Source organism: Gossypium hirsutum, chromosome A03 (genome assembly GCF_007990345.1).
Source record: "Gossypium hirsutum isolate 1008001.06 chromosome A03, Gossypium_hirsutum_v2.1, whole genome shotgun sequence".
NCBI classification, from domain to species: domain Eukaryota; kingdom Viridiplantae; phylum Streptophyta; class Magnoliopsida; order Malvales; family Malvaceae; genus Gossypium; species Gossypium hirsutum.
Genome location: NC_053426.1, coordinates 86,998,364 through 87,023,441, shown reverse-complemented (window position 1 = coordinate 87,023,441; position 25,078 = coordinate 86,998,364). Strand labels below are relative to the sequence as shown.

The following is a 25,078-nucleotide window of genomic DNA, read 5'->3' as shown; positions in this document are numbered from 1 at the left end:
TGGCATGTATAGGGACTTTGAGTCATGTTGATTATGTTTTGGTAATGATGTTGGCCAAATGAATTGGCATTGTAAAAATTTATAATTTGGTTTGTATATATAGCCATGAGTGATGGCTTAATTTTATTATACTTGGTATGTTTGAATCATGTGCATATATATATGTTTATGCCTTATGTATATTGAGTTGGTTGTGATGATTGATGGTAATAGGTATTATGAGTGTTAAATGGATGATTAATGAATGTTAGTATGTTTATGAAATGAGGCCAAATAATGTAAAATTGGGTTTGGTTATATAGATGTTTGAAGTAATTAGTATTTAGTATGTTTTGAATGAGTAAACATGAGTTTATAAGTATGTTTGTGGTTGTTATTGAAATGGTACATTTTAGTCTTGTTTGTGGTTGATTTGGATGCCCTTAGATGCTATGAATTTGTACCATTTGGCTTGTGTAGGTGATTGCAATTTGGTGTGGTGAAATGGCTTGGTAAATAGCCTATTTTTGTCCACACGGGCAGAGACACCGATGTATGTCTCAGCCGTGTGTGACACACAATCGTGTTACATGGCCGTGTGTCCCCTAGCGTGATTTTTGAAATCAAGTCAGTATGCTCCACATGGCCTCACACACGGGCGTGTGACTTGGCCGTGTGGCATAAGTTAGTATACCCTACAAGATTGGCATGGCCTAGTACATGGCCTGGAACACGGGCGTGTGTGGCCACTTCGAAGGGTACACGGGCTAGACACACAGGCGTGTGGTTGGCCGTGTGACCCAAGTCAATAAGCTCACTTGTTTGGACACGGGGTAGGACACGGGCTGGGGCACGGCCATGTGTTTCCATTTCGAATGTCCACACAGCCTGTGACACAGGCATGTTCAAATGTCCACATGGTCTGTGACGGCCTGGCCACACGGGCGTGTGTCCCTTGTTTTGAGAAAAATTTTCAAAGTTTCGTGGAATATTCATGAGTTATTGGTTTAGTCCTGAACCATTCCCAAAGTATGTTTAGGGCCTCGTACGCTCGTTTAAGGGACAAATTGATTGAGAATGAATAATGATTATATTTATTGATTGAATATATGTGAAAAGCTTATTTAATTGTTTTGTAAGTTCGGTAATACTCCATAACCCTATTCCGGCATTAAATATAGGTGAGGGGTGTTTCATAGACGAGAAAGAATTCTTGCTTCGACCTATGGTTACTCAAAAGGCAGATTTGTCATTGACTGAACCTCCTCTCAAAATAACAGTTCTTTTTTATAGAATAATTGTTTATCTCTTTATTTCATATTGGCAGCCTTTTATAGACTGTTAATAACAAAGAAAATAGTCCTAATAGAATTCCTAACTTAGAGTTTATGAATGAAATAAAAACCTAATATAATAGAGAAAATAAGTAAAAAAAAACTCTTAATAAAACCTGATATAATAAATAAATAAAATTAAAAATCTGACTGCAATAAAAGCATCCATATCATTACTCCTCTTCTCGAAGTTGAGCTTGTCATCAAGCTCAAATTCAGAATAAACTTCAGAACTTATCCAAAATCATCTACCTAATCATCATCTTGCTTGCCTTCAACATCTGGTACTTCTATCCAAAACAACATTTTACATTTGTGTCCCATGGAATAGGACTCGACACAATTATAACACAACCCCTTAGCTCTTCTTTTCACCATTTCTGTCTATGTCAATTTCTTAACAAATGGTGCAGAAGAACCTGTTTTTCCGTTGTTCCCTGTTGGTTCTGTTGTTTGTCCCCCTCCCTTTGTAATACTCTTAGTTGTTGGAATGATTGAATTGCTACTAGTGTTTTGGGAAGTTAGCCAGTTTAGGATGGCTCGAGATGACAGTTTGGAAAAGACATTTTGTTTATTTTCCAATGTTCGAGCCATATTCATTGCAACTCCAAGGTTTTCCAGTTGTTGCATCTCAATATCAATTCTAAGTTCCTCTACCAACTCGGCAGTAAAGAGGTTTACTTGTTGTCGAGGTTTAAGATCAGCAATCCTAGCCAATAGTGATTGAAATTGGCATTAATCTTCCTCTACAATTCGAATTTGTCTCAAGTTGGCAAGTTCCCCCAAGGGGTTATTACTCATAGGTGATCCAAACCTTACATGACAACACTTTTTGAAGTGCCTCTATTCAAGATTTGCCTCTTCTTCCATTTGATCAAAACACAATTGTGCCTTTCTTAAGAGATGGAATGACGTTAAGCCTTCCTTGTCTTCTTCATTAGTTCGTTGATTGCCAAAAAAAATTTCGAATCTTTTCAGCCATCCTAAAGGATCTCCAACACCATCATAAGTGGGAAATTCCATCTTAGAGTATTGTGGCACCATGCACCCATCATGTTGCGAGTATGAATTCTTTTTCCTGCCTCCGCTACTACCCTGTTCTTCATTATTTTTCTTTGAATCCTCTTTTGTTATCTTTTGGACCAAAAGAGATAATATCACCACCTGCTCCTCTAATGCTTGTTGCCTTGTAACCATTTGTTCCATAAAAGCTTCCAACTTGGCTATCAAAGTCTTTTCGTCACCCATTACAGTTGACTTGGATATCAAGTTGTTATGCGCGTTGGCGTAAAATCTAACCACAAGTCTAGACGAAAAAAATTCTTACTTCAACCCATGCTTACTCAAAAGGCAAATTCATCCTTAACTAAATCCCCTCTCAAGAATAATTGCTTATCTCTTTATTTTATATTAGCAGCCTTTTACATACTGTTAATAACAAAGAAAAAAAAATCCTAATAGAATTCCTAACTCTCAAAGTTTATAAAGGAAATAAAAACCTAATATAATAGAAAAATAAGTAAAATTAAAACTCTTAATAAAACCTGATATAATAAATAAATAAAACTAAAACTACTATCAAAACCTCAACAAAATATATTGATGAAATAAAATTCTTGAACCACAAATTGAAATGCAGTCCAAAGAATACAACCCACTCTACCTTTCTCAATAACATATATATAATTGATACACCGCATCATATTGAATAATTCTTTGCTTTGTTTGTACAAAAAATTCCAATGCCAATGAACAACTCTTCTTTAAAACTACTTGCTGTCCGTTTCTGCAATACTTTGCCATCCTTCACTCATGTAGGAGAAACAAAATCTGATATGCTACATGTGTCCCAGCAGAGAGAATCGGATTTTCCCATATATTGCTCAAACCAAAGGGTGAGTACAAATAAGTTCTACAAGAAAACAGCACCTGTAAGTAAAACACCTATCATCACAGAGGTTGTGAAAAAACCAGTGCCATAGGATTGTGGTGGGCGGGCTGAACTTGTGTCATTCGATGAAGGAGCCAGCGATGTACCATTAATTAAAGTTCCATTCTTTCTGGAACTACAAAACAAAATTAAGACATATAATCGGATTTCTTTACGGCCATCATAATCTAGATTGAAGAAAAAATAATAATATTTAGAAGCATTAGCGCATGCATACCTTCCAGGAAATATACACGAACCATGACCTGACCAACGGACAACATATATGATATCAGCTCATCCATTCACAAAATAAAATAAGAAAATGAAATTTATGATATTGGAGTCACATACTCGGATCACTTGTAGTGATGGTAGCCACCCCCTTGAAATCACAGGTGCCAGGAGATTTGGCCATCCGCTGGTAATACGCATTGAAAGCATAAGTTGAATGGGAAGCCACGTTATTGGGCTCATAACACGGATGCCCCATCAGCAAAGGTGAGCAATCAACTTTCCCTGGTCCACAAGCCCAATCAAGAGCTGCTTGTAACATCTTTGGATCAGCACCCCGCTTCGCAATGCAAAAAGTTTTGTTCGTTGTGTCATTCGCGAAAACAGTATCAGCACCTGTCAAGTGCAAAGTATAAACTGGTATTCCATTGGCATCAAATAGCCCCCAGTTTTTTTCCGAGTCAGACCCAGGTCTCAAATCTTCATTGTAAAGCTCATAGATGTATGTACTAACTGCAATCCCAGGGTGTTTAGGAGTCCCAGTGTTATTGAGCACATGCTTGATCAGGTTACTGTTGTATGTATTAGCATTATCAACTATAGCATCAGGCTCAGAAGAATCACCCTTAGAAGGCCAACCAGATTCAGTTACTACAATCGGAATGTTGGTAAAGTTTAAATAAGACATTGCAAAATATGCTGCATCAACAACAGCATCGAAGACATTAGTATAATGCAGGAGTGTGTTAGCATCCACGGCTTCTTTGTTAGGAGGAAGAGGACGGAAAAGTGCATAGTCCAATGGGATCTTGCCATTTGATTGCATATAATCATAATACGGATATACATTAAGCATGAGGTACGACCCCGTAGACTGCAAAAATTTTAGCAATGGAACCATGACTGGATCCCATGAACGGTTAAAGAAAGCTTGTGAAGGTGGAAAAGAGTCCAAAATAATTGAAGAAGAATGTGGAGTAGAGACTTTGATTTGATCGTCGAGATTAGAAGCTACAAGGGCAGAATCGATGAACTTTAAGGCAGAAACTAGAATGGGAGCAGCATTCGGGAGTGCTGTTAGAACTTCAGATCCGACAGCTATTGCTGTGATGTTGGTGGCAGGGACATGGGCTACAATATTGCGAGCCACCCAATTAGCTGCAGTGGCATTTGACTGACCGATACCGAGGAGTTGGTCATTGGGGACAGAGACAGTCACCTGGATACCTGTTTTGGCAAGCGCAAGGAGCATGGCTTGGTCAGCATCATAAAGTCTAACATGTCTTATTCTCTGAGCCTTGAGAAGGGCCACCACTTCAGTAGGAGTTGGCATGTCCGAAAGGTCCGTACCAATGTTCACACCAATGTAGGCATCTGCAAAGAGAGATCCACTTGAAGATATGATTCAAACAACCAAGTTACATAAAGAAAATTATTAACTCATACAGCGGAGGGTCATATCTCTATACCTATGTCCAAAAATGAGAAAAATGAAGAGATTCCAACAATTAAATGAAACATTCAAAGTGACATAGCTTCATCATCCATCATATAAGACTACCAAAGCACTTGAACAGTTGGATCTGTACCCCAGATTCTACATTAAAGTTTTCTTCTTTTGGGAAGAATATATTAAAATCAATCATCATAAGAAACATTGCAGGAAGGTGATGGGCCTCTCTACATATATAATATAAAGGACCAACTAAGCAGAACTGTTATCTTTCTATATTTAAGAAGACAATAGTACCCTCCAATGTACATTTCCTAGGATGCTAATTCCTTTAACATTTGGAACCTTTCCATAAGGTCATTTTAGTCCTACAGAATATTCTCTGAAAAAAACATGTAGTTTTAGACAGGCAAAGCAAAGCCACATGAGCTGGGACGCATTTAGAGATTCCCATCAAAGATGGAGAAGGGAAAGTTCATAAGAGCTTCCAACAATGGGAAAGACTGTTCTCTTTCTCTCTACAACCATTATCATCATCTTTCCAGTTTCCACAAAAAAAAAGTTCATTATAAAAGTAAAGTAACATTGTGATTTTAACTTTTTTTTTAATGCTCTTGGTCATTCAACTAAATGGATAGTACCCAGAAAATGTGTAGAGACAAACTTATGTATCATGTATGTAAAGTGTAAACCATATCAATGCAAATGAAGAAATAAGGAAGTACTAAGGTATAAGGGCAGACCAACCCAGAAAAATAGACAAAAGCCCATCACTGAAACAATAAAGGTAAATATGGTTGATTAACAGAGATAACAAAAAGCACCCACAAAAACAAATGAACCGAAGCTTTAAGTGGAGTAAGTAGCAATAATGGGTTCAAAGAAACACTTACCTTCATCACCAGAAACAGCAGAGACAAGCAAAAGCAAAAGCAGCAAGAAAATGGCCATAAAGAACCCACAAACAAAGAACCCCAGATGGAAAAAGGAGAGGCGAGAGAAAAGAGGAAAAATAAAAGGGGGGTCCTTTTTCGAAGTTGTGGAAGTGGAAATAATATAGATATAAGTTAGTGAAGTGTTACTGTAACGAGAGGTTTTAAGTTTAATTTATGGAAAGAGAGAGAGAGAGAGAGGGGTTTTTGCAAGTTGCTTTCTTTCGAAGCGCTAATAGCCTTGTATAGATTGATCAAATAGTCGTGTCAGAGATCGTACGGTCCAGATTTAAACACTGTTCACTGCTATCATTAAGGCGTACCACATGAGAGCACTCTTATTTGGATGTTCACTGTATTTTGTACAGATTATTATTATTATGTATTTGTATTTTTATAACTGTATTTTCATTTAGGCTTTATTTCTAATTTGGCTCTGAACTATTGTCGTTTTTCTATTTTGGTATTTAAACTTGTTTTGATACTAACTCCTAACCGCCTTTAAAAAAAAATTGACCAATTACGACGTGGCATGTTGACTAACGACTTGTCATGTTAACTGTTTTGACCGTTGACTAGTGACATGGCATGTTGATCGATGACATGGTGAGTTTACTATTTCTCGTTGATCAATCGTTGACTGGTCAAAATTATTAAAAATATTTTTTATTTAAATTAAAAGTTTTATTTTAAAATATAAAAAAATTATAAATTTATAAAAAAATAGTAAAAATCATTTAAATTTATTTAAATATATATTATTTAAAAATATTAAAATTGTCAACATGCCACATCATAGGTCAACTACCATGTCATTGATGATGTGGCACATTCTGATTGGAAAGCTTCTTTTTAAAACACCGTTTAAGTTTTAAATTTCTAAATAAAGACTAAAGCTAAATTTAGATACCCAAAGGAGACTAGAAAAAATTTTAGATACCAAAATTAAGAAAAAAAAATAGTTATAATTCAAGAGACAAATTAAGAATAAAGCCTTTCTTCTAATTCATCTTAATTAAGGGTGTTCAAATTTCGGTTAAAACTGAATTAATCGACCAAATTAATCTAATTCGATTAATTGATCAGAAGTCAATTAATAATTTTTTGAAAGCTCAATTATCGGTCAATTTAGTTTGAAATAAGGTAATTAATCGAATTAACTTAAATAAATAGCTCACTCTCCACCCAAACCACAACCATCCTCAATCCAAATAAAAATTTATTAACCCAACTTAATCCAAATAATTAATATAATTATAAAAATAATTTATATTACATAAACAATTTAATAAAAAATTAAAATTTCTAAAAACTAAAATTAACTCACAATCACCATCACCCAAAATCCGTAATCTAAGCCTCCCAAAATCGATCTTCCAAAATCCCTAATCTAAATCTCCCAAAATCCCAAACTTTCTAATGCTAACAACCCAACACCTTCACCAGTCACCGCCGTCCGATTTCGACAAGGTAAATAGAGCAATGTTCTTTTTCTTTTTTTTTTATCTGGTAATAGGACAGCTTTTTTCACTAATCCCTTACTATTTTGAATTTTTTTGGTTATATTTCTGGTTGTAAATCTTATTTGTTATCGTTTCCGTCAATGGGTTAAAATTGGTTTTTGTCTTTATCTTTGTTTTTGGTGTGTTTGATCTGCAAATGGGTAAATAGAATAGAGTTATATTTGTTATTTTTCTAGCTTATTTTCATGTCATTATGGTTTGTTAGGCTTTGGTGGTTCAGATCTTGGATTTATTTTTGGTCTTTTTCTTTTCTGCGTTGATCATGGAAATGGTGTTGGCAAATTTCGTTTAAGAGATAAAATTAATTGAAATATTTTAATTTAGTTAAGGTGCTTGAATAAAATTTAAATCGATTAATAGTTAAAAAATTTTATTGTTTGATTAATTCGATTAATGTTAATTCAATTCGATTAATAATCGAATTGATTGTTTAAACATTCCTAATCTCAAATACATGTATCAAGGTAAATATAAGTAATAAATTAAAGCACATTATAAAAATATAAATGGTATAATATATGAATAACAATATACTATATTATAATATTTCTAAACAAAAAAAAAAGGAAATTAATAATAATACGGGAATGGAAACGAGTAAAGCAACAGTCTACGAGAGTCTTGTCTTGTTGCTGACATGGCATGTAAGATTGGATTCAACGGTCATTTTCTTGCAGATCTTTAATTTCTTTTCCTTTTCCTTTTTTTTTCTCTTTTTAGTAATTTTCTGTTTTTCTTTTCTATTATTATCTTTTTAAAACAGCAGCGGATTTTCCCTCCTTTGTAATCAGTTTTCTAGTTTCATAGCACCATACTTAAAAAAGAAAATTTATCCTTTAAAATAGATGTGATTATTTAATTGAATCGAGTGAAAAAAATTTCGAATTGACAAGTTATTTTTTATCATTTTAATTTGATTTGAAATTTTATTGAATCGAGTCGAGTCAAATCAAGTAAAATTGTTCGAGTTAAATTAAAATTTTAAAAATGTCAAATTAAAATTTTATTACAGTATAACTAATTCTATATCATAATACATAAATTTAAAACCATATATATTTGAAAATTTTTTCAAAACAAAATTAAAAAATACTTTATTATAATAAACTTGAATCATTAATTTATTTATTTAGGTCCTAACATTATTATTTTAGAAAATTTTTAAATTATTAGCTTTTTTATATATTCTTTAGAATTTTTTATAATTTTTATAATTTTTTAAAAATATAAAATTTGGAATTTTTATAAATGTTTCGAATTTTAAAATTTATTTTTAATTTTTTAAAATAATTTTGTATTTTTTTGTATTTTTTTGTTGAGAAAGATCAATTTATTTATTTTCAAAATTGATAGAGCCTAAACCAATATGTTATTCAAATTGTAAAATTCAACTCGACTCAAACTCGAAACTCGAATAACTCAATTCTTTTAAATCGAAATGCACATTTTTTTCGAATCGAATCAAGTTTTGCTTACCTCTAATCTAAAACAAGAAACACTTGCAAGTTTTCAAGAGCAAAATTACCTATGGGGACTGCCTGGACATAAAATCAACAGCTTTGTTTGCTTCGCAAGGAACATGGCAAAAACAAATATCTCATTAATGCCTGTAGAAACCAGTGATGCTTCAAATGATCGAGCAATTACTAACAGCGGCATCATACCTATTAATATCATTAATAGCGGACAAATTATCAGATTCCACAAGTACTTGTCTACAACCTCTCTGCCACACCAAAGTTAGCTCGTTAGTGATGCCCCAAAGCTCAGCTTTATAGGCTAATCAGTAGTCAATATTCCTGCAAAAAACCAAATAAACAATCTCCATTGTTGTCACGCATAAGACCACCTGCTAAAGCTCGAGAGGAATCTAATCTCACAGGGCCATTAATATTAAGCTTCGTCTACCCAAAAGGCAGTGGCAACCAATAGACCTAAAGAGAGTGATCTACAATCCTATGGCTTATTACTTTAAGAGAAATAGCCTAATTGGTACATTGGATCATTATATCACCTGAATGAAAATCAAGTTTCCTAAACATAACATAGTTACACTACTTCCAAAGCTTCCAACACACAATGCTAAACATAGAATTCCAATCATAGTCAGAATAAGCACCAATATTTGTATTATGAATATTGAATAAAATTCACTCTCGAAGAGGTAGTTGAAAAAACATATCTTGTATATTATATTAGACCAATTGCTTCCATATTTGACTCGAGAACAAACAGTCTCGAATGGCATGAACGCAATCTCCACATGAAAAGCAAGATGCATCATCAGAAACCTTCCTTCTACAATACTCTTGGTTGGTAAGAATTATCTCCTTTAAAAAAAAAGCCAAAAGAAATTCCTAACCCGTTGAGGTGCGTGGATATGCCAAATCAAAACTCAGTCCTTAGATTTGTCATCCCAAGTGCTTGAAGCTATGTAATAGTAAGCACTAACAATTGTTATTTGTCTATTCGGTTCCCAACGCCACACACACTTATCAACCCTCGCTAAACTGCTAGGAGGCCTTATGCCTGCTATGAACATAATAACTTGGTGGTACAAATAGCTAACAAAACAATACCAATCCTTATTACTCCTAACATCGACTATATCTTATACTAAAACCCCTTCATCATAGTTACTGTAATTAGCCCAATTTGCCCGGGCGCATTAAAATTATCTACAAGTCAAATAAATAAACCAAATAGATTAAAATAAAAACCAAATAAGGTCCAAATTAAAACAGTCCAAATAGTCCACTTACAACCTTCAATAAATCCAAATGCTAAATTTATACCAACCAAAATACAAAACATTAACCGAGACCCAAATTAAAACCCAAAATAAAACATAAACTTATTGGCCTAGATCCCAAAACACCCCAACTTAATCCCTAGCCCAAGTTACAACAGGCCACTGCTAAAAGGCCCAAATGGGCCCAACAATTTAAGAGTACCAGAAACTCTAGAGGTTTCTGGAACATGCTAGCACCGCGGCTAGCCAGGGAATCGGGCTTTCACGAGTGGTTTCCCACGCACGGCCTCTCCACGTCACAGCCTTCTTCTCCGTACACTCCCACATCAGCAGAACCTGCGAGAAAAAGTAACAAGAACAGCACCAATAACAGAAAATAGGCCAGCAAATCGTGATTTATTTTTTTCCCTCTTTTATTTTCTGTAAATCAGCTATAAAAAGGGCCGAAGTTTTTTGTAAAGTTTACGGATACTGAATACAAAGAATCAGCAAAAAAATCAGAAGGTGATTTCAATTTTTTTCCCTTCGTTTTTTAGTATTTCTGTTTCTTCCTACATATAGTTTGTTTCGTAGAGTAAATTTAAAAAAAGAAAAGGGAGAGACTTACTTTCGTGGATGCACCGTTGAGATCCTTGTCTCCTCCGTCAAAATCAAAGTTTGGGATGGGGATTTTCGGGTGAAAATAAGCCTTGAGTCTCTGCTTTGGTGGAAATAAAGAGTGCCTCCGCATCATTCACCGATTATAATGGTGAAATGGTGGTTGAATGGCAGAGGCGGATGGAGAGTTTAGGCTGCGCCGAAACCCTAGCAAATGGGTATTTGGTTTGTAGCTTGCGAAAATGGCAAATTGCCATTCATTTTTCTTTGGTTTTGATAACAAAATAAAACGGCACCATTTAAGGGGAGGGGGATCCGCGCGTCAACCCGCTCCATAACCCGGATCCGCGCTTTTGTGCTTCAAATGGGAGATTTGCGGGGATAGTCCTTCCCTTTTGCGTTGACTTTTCAATTAGTCCTTATTCACATTTTATTTGTTTTAAATTTTTCCTAGAATTTGCATGGCATTTCAATTTAGCCCGCACCTAAACTATGTGTGTTAGATCTGGAATATTTCTAGTTTTGATCCCTGTACATTCGCATGCGTTGCGCTTTAGTCCTTTGTGATTTCAATAGCCTATTTTATATATTATTTATCCCTTTTAACTTAATTTTATTTCAATTGAGTCTTTTAATTTGTATGATTCATTATTCTTTTAAAAACTCATTTAACATTCATTTTTTTAAAAATTCTTTTTTATACATTTTGAATTACTTTGATAATTTTATTTTTTTTGTGAAATCATTATTTTAAAGCTCTCTTTTATATCATATTTTTTTAAAATTTTGTATAATAATTAATTTAAATTTCCCTTTTATATTATTATACATATATAGTTCTTGATAAAGTTAGTTTTATTCTAAATACATTGTTAATTCCATGTTATTTTATATATATAATTTCTTTTAAATCTATTTGTATATATATATATTAAAAAAATCTATTATGTATATAGTTCATTCCATAAGAACATATTTTATTGTATATTTTTGTTATTTAAAAACCTTTCATATTTTATATATTATTCAAATTATCTTTTATTATACGTACATTGTCAACTTAAAATAGACATTTCATTTTCTAAAAATATTTTGTACATTATTTGATCCAAGTTTCTTCTTTTAAAATATTTCAATAATCATTGATACATTTATATGTAAATTATTTCAAACCCTAGCATGTGTTGTTTATTTTAAAATTTTTCATATATTTAACGGTTTTTGAATTGTTTTCCTATATTCCATATTGTTTTGTATATTAATTGTTTTTTTTTTGCATATTATTTCATATATTATTGTTGCATATAGTTTATTCGTCCTTTGTATTATCATTTCAATTGTTATTCATTTATGTTTGAAAATTTAGTTATAATTTATTCTAATGTGTTTCGTTGATTAGTTATATTTTAGTTTCCATTATTCTAATTAATAATGTTTTTCAAAATAGGATGTGAGCTCATTGTCATTGTGTGTTTGTTAATTTATTTTTTATGTTTATACTATTTTCAATCACTAAGTATAGTACATTATTCATGTACATTGTCCCATACTTATAATTTCGCCTTTCATCCACAAGTGTCACATTACAATTGAAATTTTCAACTTATTGATCCAAAATTAATTATTCCATTTTATTTCAAGTTAAACTAATGCATTTTGAGCTGGTTTTACAATTGTTTATTTGAAAATCTCCCAAAACAAAGGTAATGTTTGATGTTTGGAAATTTGGGAAATCGTGCCCTAACATGCTGGGTTTCGATTTTCCGTTTGTCCAAAGTAATCAAATATCCCTTTAAAATTTAATCTGTGTTTTCTAAATTTTAAAACAAGGCAATGTTCTATATTTGGAAATCCGAGAAATCGTGCCCTAACGTGTTGGGTTTCGGTTTTTTGTTGGACCAAATAATTAAATATCCTTTTGGTAATTTTCAAATGTATGAGCTTTTGAAAATCAAAAATTGATTGTGGTTTCGAGGGTTTAAAGGATCATGTCCTAACGTGCTAGATGTGATATTGTATTCTTTCGAAACAAAAGAATTTTAACGTCCAATTAGAGTTATTCAAATATTTTAAAAGAAATCGTGTTTCAATTTTTTTTTTATTTTAGACATAAGGACATTATATAATCAATTTGGTACCAATTCTGGGCGTAGCGAGGGTGCTAATCCTTCCTCATATGTAACCGACTCCCGAACCCGTTTTCTCAAACTTCGTAGGCCAAAATTGATATTTTAATAAAATAAAATGTTTTATTAGGTGATCCAATCACACCTAAACAAAAAGGATTGGTGGCGACTCTATACCTTTGTTTTAAAGTCGATCCCCGTTTTTTAAAGTAAAAAATAGTTTCGACAGTTACATCTTGGTTTACAATGTTTCCAAAGTGGCTCTAGCTAAGGGATCCAAATATCAGTCCAAAATTGAATTCTACTGCCATCTCCAATAGACCATTTGACATTATCAAAAATCATGTCCCAAACTTGGGATAAAGATTTCCACACAAACGAGCATCAATTACGTGCAATATTCTGTGGTCATAGCTCAGTAATATTATACTTAGCTCGCATCACTTTGACCCATAAAAAAGTTTTGATTATAAATTAGTTGAAACCCAAGCTTCATTAAGAATGATTTACTCTAATAATGAAGTTTCCTAAGTCTAAGCCCATAATTAGCAATTAGGTTTGGTTCCACCATAAAGTGTCATTTTATTCTCCTCAATAGTTGACACCCAAATAAAACACCTTGCAATATTCTCAATCTAGTTACAAATATTAATTGGCAACATAACTAATTGCATAAAATAGTTCTGAATGGTAAGCAAAACATTCAATCTTTTTTTTTTAAAAAAATTATCCATAATAAAACAGAAAGTACTCGAAGTAACTCTTTTATGAAAAAGAGGCATCCCAAGATAAGAACTTGAATCCTCAACTTGTTCAAATTCAAGAAAACCTTATATAGCCATTTTAATCAAGGCATCAGTATTCGGGGAGAAGAAAACATATGTTTTTCTCACAGTCGCCTTATGACCAGAGTAGTGAGCAAAATGGTTGATAATATACTGTACTGAGGTAGCATGATCCATATTAGCCCAACAAAATAAGAAAAGGTTGTCGACAAAGAGTAAATATGATATTGTAGGGCTATTATGTTTGACAAAAAAAGACTTCTAAATACCATCTTCAATCGCCTTATTATTGATATGACCAAGTCTCCCCATACCAATTACAAAAAGATACTAAGATAAAGAATCTCCTTGTCTGATCCCACTTGATGGAATAAATTCCTCAATCAGACAACCATTCTAAAGAATCTGTATAGACGTTATAAAGACACAATGCATGATAACTCTACTAAATGTGAAAGAAAGCATGCTTTTAATAATGAATCTTCCAAGAAATCTCATTGAACTCTATCATGGACCTTTTCAAGATCCACTTTAATGGCCACCAAACCACTATTACCTTACTTCAATTTCATATAATGAATAATCTCCTAGACAATTAGAATGTTGTCAACAATTGACCTTTATACTACAAAACTAGTTTGGTTACGGCAAATAATATGAGGCATAATACCATTAAGCCTATTAACAATGACTTTACTAATGAGTTTATAAAGCACTTTACACAAGCTAATATATTTGAATTGAGAAATCATCTCAGGACTGGTACTTTTGGGAATAAGCACAAGAAACATCTTATTGAGTGATGACTCCAAAGTTTGCCTCTAAACACTTCTTTAACCATATTGCACACAGAAACACCTACAGTATCCCAATTATGTTGGAAAAAATAAGCATGGAATCCATCTACACCTGGTACCTTATTGGAAACCATGTCAAACAGAGCCTTTTTTTTATTTCATCATTAGAAATATCACAATTCAAAGAATCCATGTTGTTGTCATTTATTTTCAAGAAGTAGTGACGTAACAAAAGTCTACCTACTACATTAGTTTTAATTGTATATAAGTTTTGGGAATACCTGATTACCTCATTTTGTAAAGCTTCATCATCAAAGCACCACTCGTTCGAATCAAGTTTTAAAGCCTCAATGCGATTCTCCTCACACTTAGCCATCATTCACTTATTGAAATAACTAGTATTTTTATCACTATTTGCAAGCCATTTTGACCTCGATTTCTGTTTCTACGACATTTATTCAAGATCTAATATGTCCTTAAGCTCCACTCACAAGCGAACTTCAAGATCAATAAGCTTTCATATCGTCGCCTACCCAGTGCCTCCTAAATACCTCAGATTCTACATATGAGAATACGTTTCTATTTCCTGATAAAACCAAAAGTATCCCTATTCCATGACTTAATAAGTTCCACTAAAGAAGATAATGACACTAAAGTTGTAACAGCCTGTTTTTCAGTGGTATGAAAATAGTAGTTTCGGGGCCACAAATCCAACGAGTAAGTACGAGTCAAACATATTCTTAAAAAGGTTTTTTTATAGTGATTTTTTTATATAAATGATCTATTAAGTTCAAGTGGTAAGACCCTAAGGTTAAGTGGTTTTAGAAAATGAGGTATTGGGACCTCATTTTTATAAATCGAGCCGTAAATATTTTATAAATATTTATAGAGTGTCATTAAGGTGGTATTAAAGTTTATTTTAAAATTTTTAACGTTTCGATAGTTAATTAATTAAAAAGGACTAAAGCGTAAAAGATGTAAAATTTGATCATTACTTGATTTGTATGATTAAATGGTTTATTGAATAAAGGAAAATAGACTTAAATGGTAATTAAACCATTTAATAATTTAGTGGAAAATTATGGGCATGGATTTGGTGTTTTAATTTAATTATTAACCAAGGTTAAAATGGTAATTTGATAATTAAATTAAATTAAATAAAACCAAAATCCATTATCATCTTTTACATTTCTTCTTTCACCGAATCTGGGGAGAGTAAAGCCATTTTTAAAGGCTTTGAAGGTTCATCCATGCTTCAATTCGTGCATGGTAAGCCATTTTTCACCTATTTTTAATAATTTTGATGTTTTTGAGATTGTTGCAACTAGGTCCAGCTAGCCTGTACCTTCGATTTTGAAACTGTCAAAGATATTGAATGTTCCCATTGATGAATCTATGTGATTTTAGGTATTAATTTATTAATTTTAAATGTTGGTTTACATTTAAAAGTATTTTCTTAAGTGATTTTGATGAATTTTTTTATTAGGGATTAAATTATTAAAATAATAAAATTACAAGGATTCGATGTGAAATTGTTGCAAAAATTGGCTGAAATGGAGGCTATGAATATTCAGGTGTTATGAAATTTCAATAAAAATGGTTAATTTGCATGTTTTAAGCTCAGAGACTAAATTGAATAAAAGTAAAATTTTAGGGACAATTTTGTAAAAAGGTAAAAAATGAATAAATTGCATAAAATATATTATTTTACTATCTAAAATAATATATTGAATAAAATTATTAATTTAGATCAAGATCGAGTGGAGAATCGAGGAGAATGGAAAATTACCAAAATGCCCTTATACTTTGTCATTTCTGCAATTTAGCCAGGTAAGTTCTTATGAACTAAATTTTGTATAATGTTGATAAAATTGTGTGTTAGTATGTGATTCTACTGTGATTGAATCAATATACATATAGGTTATTACACAATTTATCATGTCATGAAACAACGTAAATCTAACGACGTACGATAATTATCAAGCCCCGTTTGAACCTTAAAAATTTGTAGGATACAAATGTTATTTCATTAGGGTTATTATGTTTTGGATGCTGGTCTTGAATGTCCTACTGGTGGCTGAGTTCTGACATTTGTTACGAATACTCGACAGCTTGTGAAGCAGCACCGTGTAGCTACATTCCGACCAACAGCATGTGTGAGCAAACCCAGGTTACCATATTTCGGGTGCTGGTTTTGAATATCCTACCGGTGGCTAAGTTTTGGCATTTGTTATAGATACTCGACAGCTTACGAAGCAGCACCGTGTAGCTACGTTCCGACCGACAACTTGTGTGAATAGGCCTATTTTACAGCTTATGTGAGTTATGACTATATGTTTAGCACACCTCGTGTAAGCTATTCTGTGTGTCCAACAGTATTCTATTCAGTTTTGGTTCAACAGGCATGAATTTTCAAGGCTATGGTAAGTGTTCTATATGAACCAAGACATGTATGTATGAAATACTTTGAAATTGTAAGCTACACAGAAAATATGTTATGTTGAGATGGATGATACATCCAATTGAATCATGCTCAAGTATAATGGTTATCCATGTCAAATTCATATGAATCATGTTTAAATAAACTAACATGTGTTGTTGATGTGCTTAAGCTTATGCCAAACTTGTGAATATGTTTGATGTTTATGATTATGCTTGTACTATACATATGAAACAGGTAAGAAAGAGGAATTAAACAGTAAGTACATAATTGGGATGTATTATGATGTTAAAAAAGGTTCAATATGATAAATGATAGATTTATATATGAGCAAATTGATTATGCTATGGATGAATCTACCTATGTCATGGATAAATACAATGAATTGGGAATTAATAATGTTGTTTAGGCTTATGATAAGCATTGGGGACGGAATGGAAAGTAAGTAAATAAAAAGATATATAATCTTATAAAAAGGTTGATGATTATATATTATGTCTCATGAAATCCTATCATGTTATGAATGGTCAATAAATATGCGACCTTAATGAACTTTTTCATTTGTGAGTTGATAATTATGATTTGGTAGATCTTGAGGCATTGGTATATGTTTATACTTAACCTATCAATTTCATTATTGATATGTAATATAATACTTATGGTTTATACGAGCTTACTAAGCATTCATTGTTTATGTAGTTATTTTTCCTTTACCTTATAGATTATCGGAAGCCCGATCAGGTTGGAAGCAAGTCGGAGATCCATTACACTATCCATCGATTTTATCGATAGATTTTTATGCTTTAGTTGTGGTTATAATGGCATGTATATGTGTTTTATGCTTGATGTTATGGCCACTATGGTTGGCTTGTAAATATGGTTTTATGATTGAAGACATTTTGGCATTTTTGGGCTTGATGGCTAATGTTGAGATGGTTAAGTAATGAATGTCTTGAATGGAAAAATTGGTATGCTTGTGTGTGAAATTGGCATGAAATGTTGCTTTGAATTTAAGGTACTTAATGTACTATTGATGTCTTCTTAGTTATGTTTAATATGGTCAAATTGATGTGTGGTTTGCGGCCAAAGTAATAATTGTTGGCATGGTTACAAAATGATTATTTATGGCATGTATTGATATAGAATTTAAATCAAATATGGTTAATTGGATTATGACCATTTTGACATTAATTTGGTATGTACTATGTTGGATGTTGGAATGATTTGGAAATGGCTAGTTTTGTGTCATTTATATAGCTTTGATACATGTGAGAAGTGGTTCAAATGGTAAAGTTAATTTTTTATGGCATGAACCTAATATGGTATGGTTGATATGTGTCAAATGTGGTATGTTTTGGTATGGAAACAAAATAGTTGATAAATGGTAAATGTGCACATGTTTAGGTTGATTTGATGATTATGTTTGAGGTGCCTTTTGGCATATTGGTTTTAAGGATAAATGACCTATTGAATTGGTCTTATTATGCTTATTTTAGGTATGTTTGAAATCTGGATTGTATATGTCTTATAGGTGTGAGCTTGAAATAAGTGAAAGGAATGGCTTAAAATTGGCCTATTTCTTGTCCACACAGCCTAAGACACGGGAGTGTGTCTCAGTCGTGTGTGACACATGGCTATGCAACATGGTCGCGTGTCCCCTGTAGGTTTTATTGATTGCATTTTGAAAGTTACAAGGCCTAGCACACAGGCGTGTGACTTGGTTGTGTGACCCAAGTCAAAGAGTTACACAGGCACGAACACGAGCTGGGGCATGGCCATGTGCCCCTATTCTGAGTGCCCACATGGCTTAAGACACGGCCGTGTGTCTCAATCGTGTGATTCATAAGGCCGTGTGACCCCTGTAGTATGAATTTTTCTATCTTTTGCTATGAAATTCTAAATATTTTCGATTTAGTCTCGAATTGTTTCTCAAGTGTTTCTAAGGTTATGCATGTGTTTGATTAGATTGTGCAATGATTATGAAATGCTAAAAATGAATTATTTGAGTTACATTTTTACGGTAATGTTTCATAACCTTATTCTGGCAATGAATACAGGTTAGGGGTGTTACAAAAGTCGTTAGTGGATAGGACCGAATATCGCAACATTAAGACACTAAAGTCGCGACATTGAAGCTGCTCCAACAATTAGACTAAAATTTTAACAACATTGATAAGGTAAGTAAATTATGGCCAAAGTCACGACATTAGAAGCAAGAAGTCGTAACATTAGACCTTAGAGTTGCAACATTCAACACTAGAAGTCGCAACATTTGATACAGTAGCCAAAGATAGAAGTCTATCCGAAAGTGCTATCAAGTCACAACATTCAACCCTTTTCCAAAGACTCGAGCAAACTATTTCCAAAGTCACAACATTGGACCTAGAATGTCATGACATTAACGCTCGATGGACCTAAAATTTGCAAGGGTGTTTCCCTTCGTACACTCAACATTAACTTGTAATTAAGGGTCGAGTTGATCGATTAGGTCAAAGACCATGAACTCTATAAATGTAACTCAAAAACATCAGAAAATGAAGCCTGATTACGCTTTAGTTTAGTAAAGTAGATATATTTAGGGATTCAACATTATTACTTTTTAGTTTTCATTTTAAGTATTTTTTTAGTTTTTACAATTATGTTATTCATTTCTTCTCTTTACTTTTTGTACTTTTGTTTATAACGGGATTTCCAATTGTGAGTGTTCATGGATCACCATTGTCGTCCAAGTGATTTCAAGCTTCATATTTGTAGATTTCTGAGTATCTCTTAACCCTTACTTTGTTTTTCATTATTTTGATATTTTTTGGATTAATTGGGTTAAGTGTATTTAGAATGTATAACGTCCCAAAGTTTACGAGTGACGAAAAAGTGTACTTTTGGGTTATTATTTCTGTAAAATAAATTCATAAATTTTTATTAGAAATATTTACGAAGTTAGTAATGTAGTTAATTAGATTTTTGGTTAAGTAAGTTAGCTTGAATTAAGGCTAATTTAGTGGAAGGACTAGATTGAATAAAGGGTAAAAGTTAAATTATAGAATAAAGAAAAGTTAAAGAATTAAATTAGCAATTAAACCAATTGAGGACAAATGTGTGGTATAAAATTTATACATGTGTAGTGAATGTATTTATACAAATGTAATAAACATAGGTATTTACTTATATTTTAAGTATAAGATATTTTATATAAATAATATATTATTATATTAATTATTAATTAACTAAACATAAAAGAAATAAAATAAAGAAAACCATTGAAAAAGAGAACAGAGAAGAAACGAAATAGGAAAGAAAGAAAGGGAAAGAAAAAGAAAAAGGAAAATTAGGGTTTTGAAGTTTGAAGCTTAATTGGTAAGTCAATTTAGACCCTATTTTAAGTTGATTTTTTGAAAGCTCATAAGTTTTAAGGCATGATTCATGTTGAGCAAATTGTTGAATTAGGGATTTAATTGAATGAATTTCAATTTAGAAATGATTCATGTTGAGCAAATTGTAAAAGACGCTATAAGTTTTATATTTGAGGGACTAAATTGAAAGAAATTTGAGAATAGGGTTTTACTATGAACATTAATGGATGAGGTGAATGTGATAGGAAAATTTAGTAGATATGGAGTATGAATTGAGTAGTAAAAAAATCAATGAATTAGTTTGAGTCAAATTGAAAATGAGAATTGAATTGAATAGAAATTCAATTAATTATTGTAAATTGTTTATGTATTAATAGTATAAATTGTTTAATTTTCGTACCTAATGTAGTACCGGAGACATCGACGAAGAAAGGAAAAGAGAAGGTTGACGAAGAGTAATTCGAGAAAACTACGATTTATATTTCTATAAACCGAGCTCAATAATTATTTATTGTATTTATTATTTAAATTTCATGGAAAATGAAAATAAGGTAAATATTGCTATTTTACTGTACTGTTTTGAAATGTGAGAGTTTAAATTAAAAAGAAACTAAAAATCCCTATTAACAGTGTCGGGCTAGTCGGATCTAATTGGCATGCCATAGGATTGGAAGTGTTCAGGGATATTCGACTTTGTGTCAATAAGGCACTTTGTGTGCCATACTGTTACTGTTTCGGGTTTGTTCCAATGAGGTACTCTGTGTACCGTACTGTTACTGATACTGTTACTGTTATTTTTCAGCTTTGGCCGATGAAGCACTATGTGCTTTAGTGGTGTGTGGGTTGGATCTGTGTATCCGTCCAGGTCCGAGTTATGTTAATAGGGGTAAACTACTGTATCTAACACTGAAAGATATTGAATGAAGCTGCATTTTCTTACTAATTATGATTCTATTGTTATATGTTGCTATGATATAAAGATAATTGAAAGAAAATTTATAAAATTCTTGATGTTAAAATTTATGATTATGATTTAAATGCATAATAAGTATTGGTTTATAGAAATACCACTGAGTGTATACTCAGCGTACGGTTTATTTTCGTGCACAAGTAAGGTGCAAGCATAACTAATGTCTCAACATCCAAGCCAACTCCCGAACTCAAATACTAGGTGATGTTTCCTATCTTAAAGAATGGCATGTACCTAGGTTGTTTTGATGTTATTTTATATATAAGAGATGTTAGTGAAGAATGTTAATAGTTGGCTCATAAATGTAAAGTGGATGATATTATAGTTCATTTTGAACTAATTTGAATGGTTCTTAAGTATAAAATTTTGAAGTTAATATACATATGACAGATTGTTATACTAGTAGAATAAATGTGTATTAGATGTGTTTAATTATGTTTGGAATGATTGAAAGATTGAATTTTTAAATTGCTTGTTGTTCAAGGTTTGTAGGGTTGGTAAATTTGAACTATAAGGTTCATTTTGAGTCTACACGGCATGTCACACGGACGTGTGATCAGACCATGTGAGACACACGGCTTGCACACAAGCATGTTGATAGACCTTGTGTCCCCTGCGCCTAAATTTTGTAAAATAGAATGCTCAGGTATAGCCACACGGGCAGAGACACGGGCGTGTGTCTCAGCCGTGTGAAGCACACGGCAATAGTACACGGGGGTGTGACTTGGCCGTGTGAAACTAGTTTGTTCATGAGCAACAAGTCAGAGAAGTACACGGGTAAAGGACACGGGCGTGTCTCCTAGGCCACACGGGCGTGTGGTACTGTTCATTAAAGGAAATTTTAAGAATTGTACAAAAAATTTTATAAGCTTCCGATTGAGTCCTGGTTTGGTTCCAACATACATTGTAAGTCTCAAGGGCCCAATAAGGGACAATAAGATATATTTTATGAACTGAATTATATTTCTTTCTCTATTAATCATAATCGAATTGTAATGACTGGTAATACTCCGTAATCCTATTCTGGCTACGGGATAGGGTTAGAGGTGTTACAAAATAGGCATCAACTAAATCCCTAAGGAGTTTGGTTAATTGAAGTGGGCATAATTAATCTGAGTTAAGGTTTGAAAATAGGTTAATTGGATTAAACCAAATATACTCGAAACCTTAGAATTAATAAGTCAAGGTAGTAATTTAGGTAGATAATACTCAAATAGTATTCTACTTAGAAACAATTCAATTTAGCCTGATTTAGATCCATTGGGTCGAAAGATAAGTGGACTAAGTTGATTAGTTGATGTAATTATAGGCCGAAAGGTATTAATTAGGTCAATTAATAGTTAATCGGTAAAATCCCTAATTCTAGGTCAATTACAACCATGGATATTAATCAAAAATTGTTTCTTATTAGTTAATTTTCATTTTCTTATTAGTTAATTTTCATTTTCTTAATTGTTAATTTTCTAGTTTTCATTTTTATGAAATTTAGTCATCTTATTAGTTAAATTCACATTCTTAATTAATATTTAATCACACTATAGGAAGTAGAGTAGTAGCTATTTAAGCTTAGTTTAGCGTGTTCATTATTACCATTAGCTTGATTTAGTCATACCTCCCTTTGGGTATGATCCTTAGAATACTTCCAGTATTTCGTTGTAAATTCAAACTATATTAAAATTTGATCTGTTCGCTTGCAGACAACGCACGTTATATCTATAGTTAATTGCATTATTTTAAGTCTCGATACATATACACCGGGATGCAGTTAGTTATGTAATAACCCGTTTTCAGTGGTGTCAGAAATAATGGTTTTTGAGACCACAATTTTGATAAGTGAGTAAACATTTTAATGTTTATTTATTGTTTATAGGGTTAAATTAGAGTTGTATTAATTTTTTGTTAAGAAATTTTAAAGTTTAAATGGTTAATTAGGTAAAAAGGACTAAATTGAAAAATGTGTAAAATTTAATCTACTAATTAAATGGATTGAATGGCCTAAGAAATGTAAGTTGGTAGATCTATAAGGTAATTATGCCATTTATATTGGCGGTGGACAATGATGGACATGGGTTGGTTATTTTATAAGTGTTAATTAAAGGGTAAAGTAGTAAAATAATAAATAAAAGCATGTACAAGTAAAATGATGCTATCGCCTTTTTCCATTTTCTTGTGTTTGCTAAAAATCACCATTGTGGAGCTTGAGAAAATTCAGCCAAGTTTCCTTTGGTGCATGATTAAGAAAAAAATCAATCGGACTTGAATCGAGGAAAAGCAAAAGTCTCAGATTAATTCTCAACTTTTGTTGATACAACCGTTATGGTCGAGGTAAATTCGTATGAATTTTATATTTATTAAATGTTATTTTAGTTTATTATTTTTTAATATTGTACTATTTACAATTGATTCGATAATAATTCAATAATTGAATACTTGACGATAAAAGTCCCGTTTGAACCTAGAGAATGCTTAGAATACAAATGACATGTCATTAGGGATTATATGTTTGAGTGCTGGTCCTGGATGTCCTTCCAATGGCTGAGGTCCTGCATTTGTTGCGGATTCTCCATAGCTCATGTGAGCAGCATAGTGTAGCTAACATCCCGGCCCACAGTTTGTGTGAGCAAACCTATTTCATAGCTCATATGAGCATTATTGAAAAGTTTATGGTTATATGAAAAGGTGTTCCCGAGTATCCGATGTTATTCTATACGGTTCAATGGGTAAGTAAAGTAATGGAAAGGTTTAGATATGAAATTATGGATAGCGATAATTTTATAAAATGGTAAGATGAACTATGAAAACAAATGAATAATGGCATTAATCACATATGTGAAGTAATGTGAGTAAATGTAACTCATTTCATGTTGTATCCTATGTTTCATAGATGATGAATTGTTAAGTTATCTAATAATGATGTGAATTGTGGTGTTTAGAAAAGTCAAGTACTATATGATTTAATGAGCATGATTGAATGATAAATATTAAGGAACAGTAAGTTTAAGCTTCTCTTATACAAACTTACAAAGCATTAAATGCTTACGTAGTTATTTTTCTCTATTTTATAGATCATTGAAAAGCTCAATCGGTAGGAATTTGTCAGAGCCTATCACATTATCCGCCGATCATTTTGGTAGTTTTTGAACGTTTTGGTTACGGTTATAAATAACATGTATAAGGCTCATATGTAATAGGTGTATTTTTATATGCTTAGATACTTATTACAAATATTATGTATTAAGTTTGGTATAAGCTTATTTATGTATGTGCCTTTAATATTGGTGTGAATATGTTTATATAAAGTTGTTTTGGTCTTTTGATATAAACCTTATTTAAGTGTTTAAATCATGGTAGGAATGAATGTGAATGAATAAAAAGAAATGATAAGTTTTTTTATGAGTTTGATATATAAACTTATAAATTTGAATGCAAATTAGTTGATGTGTCATGTGAATTGAGGTTGATAATTGACTTGTGGTGTCAATGAGGACACATTGATTAGGCACTTAGGTTGATTGTTTTGACATGTTTTAGGCTTGTTTATATGTGTTTTTAAAGTGTGGAAATGGTTGGTTTTGATTTGGCTTGGTACCTAAGTTTTGGATGAAAGTATGGCTTGTTTTTGAAGCTTTTAAGGTGCACACGACCTGGGCTTATCCACACGGCCATGTGTGACACACGGCCTGGCCACATGATCATATGCCTTATTAACTTTAAGTGCAAGATTTTTCATATGGTCACGGTAAGTTATACGGTCTGAGCATACAAGCGTCTGAGGTAGCCACACAGGCATGTGGGGTAGCCACATGAGTTTGTTTGAAGCCACACTAGTTGGCCTATTTCACACGGCCTGGCCATACGGGCGTGTGACCCCTATTT

At 32.5% G+C, this 25,078-nt stretch overlaps 1 protein-coding gene across 2 annotated transcripts; it reads right to left on the bottom strand.

Annotated features, from left to right (window-relative positions):
• Window positions 1-2,886: 2,886 nt before the first annotated feature.
• On the bottom strand, window positions 2,887-6,062 carry LOC107886273 (glucan endo-1,3-beta-glucosidase 3). 2 transcript variants are annotated; one of them, XM_016810175.2, is made up of 4 exons: window positions 5,824-6,062; window positions 3,598-4,851; window positions 3,482-3,509; window positions 2,887-3,379 (listed from the first exon to the last, which is right to left on the bottom strand). In XM_016810175.2, exons 1-4 carry the CDS (start codon window positions 5,879-5,881, stop codon window positions 3,226-3,228), a joined length of 1,494 nt encoding a protein of 497 aa, XP_016665664.1. In that variant the 5' UTR covers window positions 5,882-6,062; the 3' UTR covers window positions 2,887-3,225. The 2 variants fall into 2 exon arrangements, with proteins under 2 accessions (XP_016665664.1, XP_040965105.1); XM_041109171.1 differs by lacking the exon at window positions 5,824-6,062 and adding an exon at window positions 4,947-5,808.
• Window positions 6,063-25,078: the final 19,016 nt, after the last annotated feature.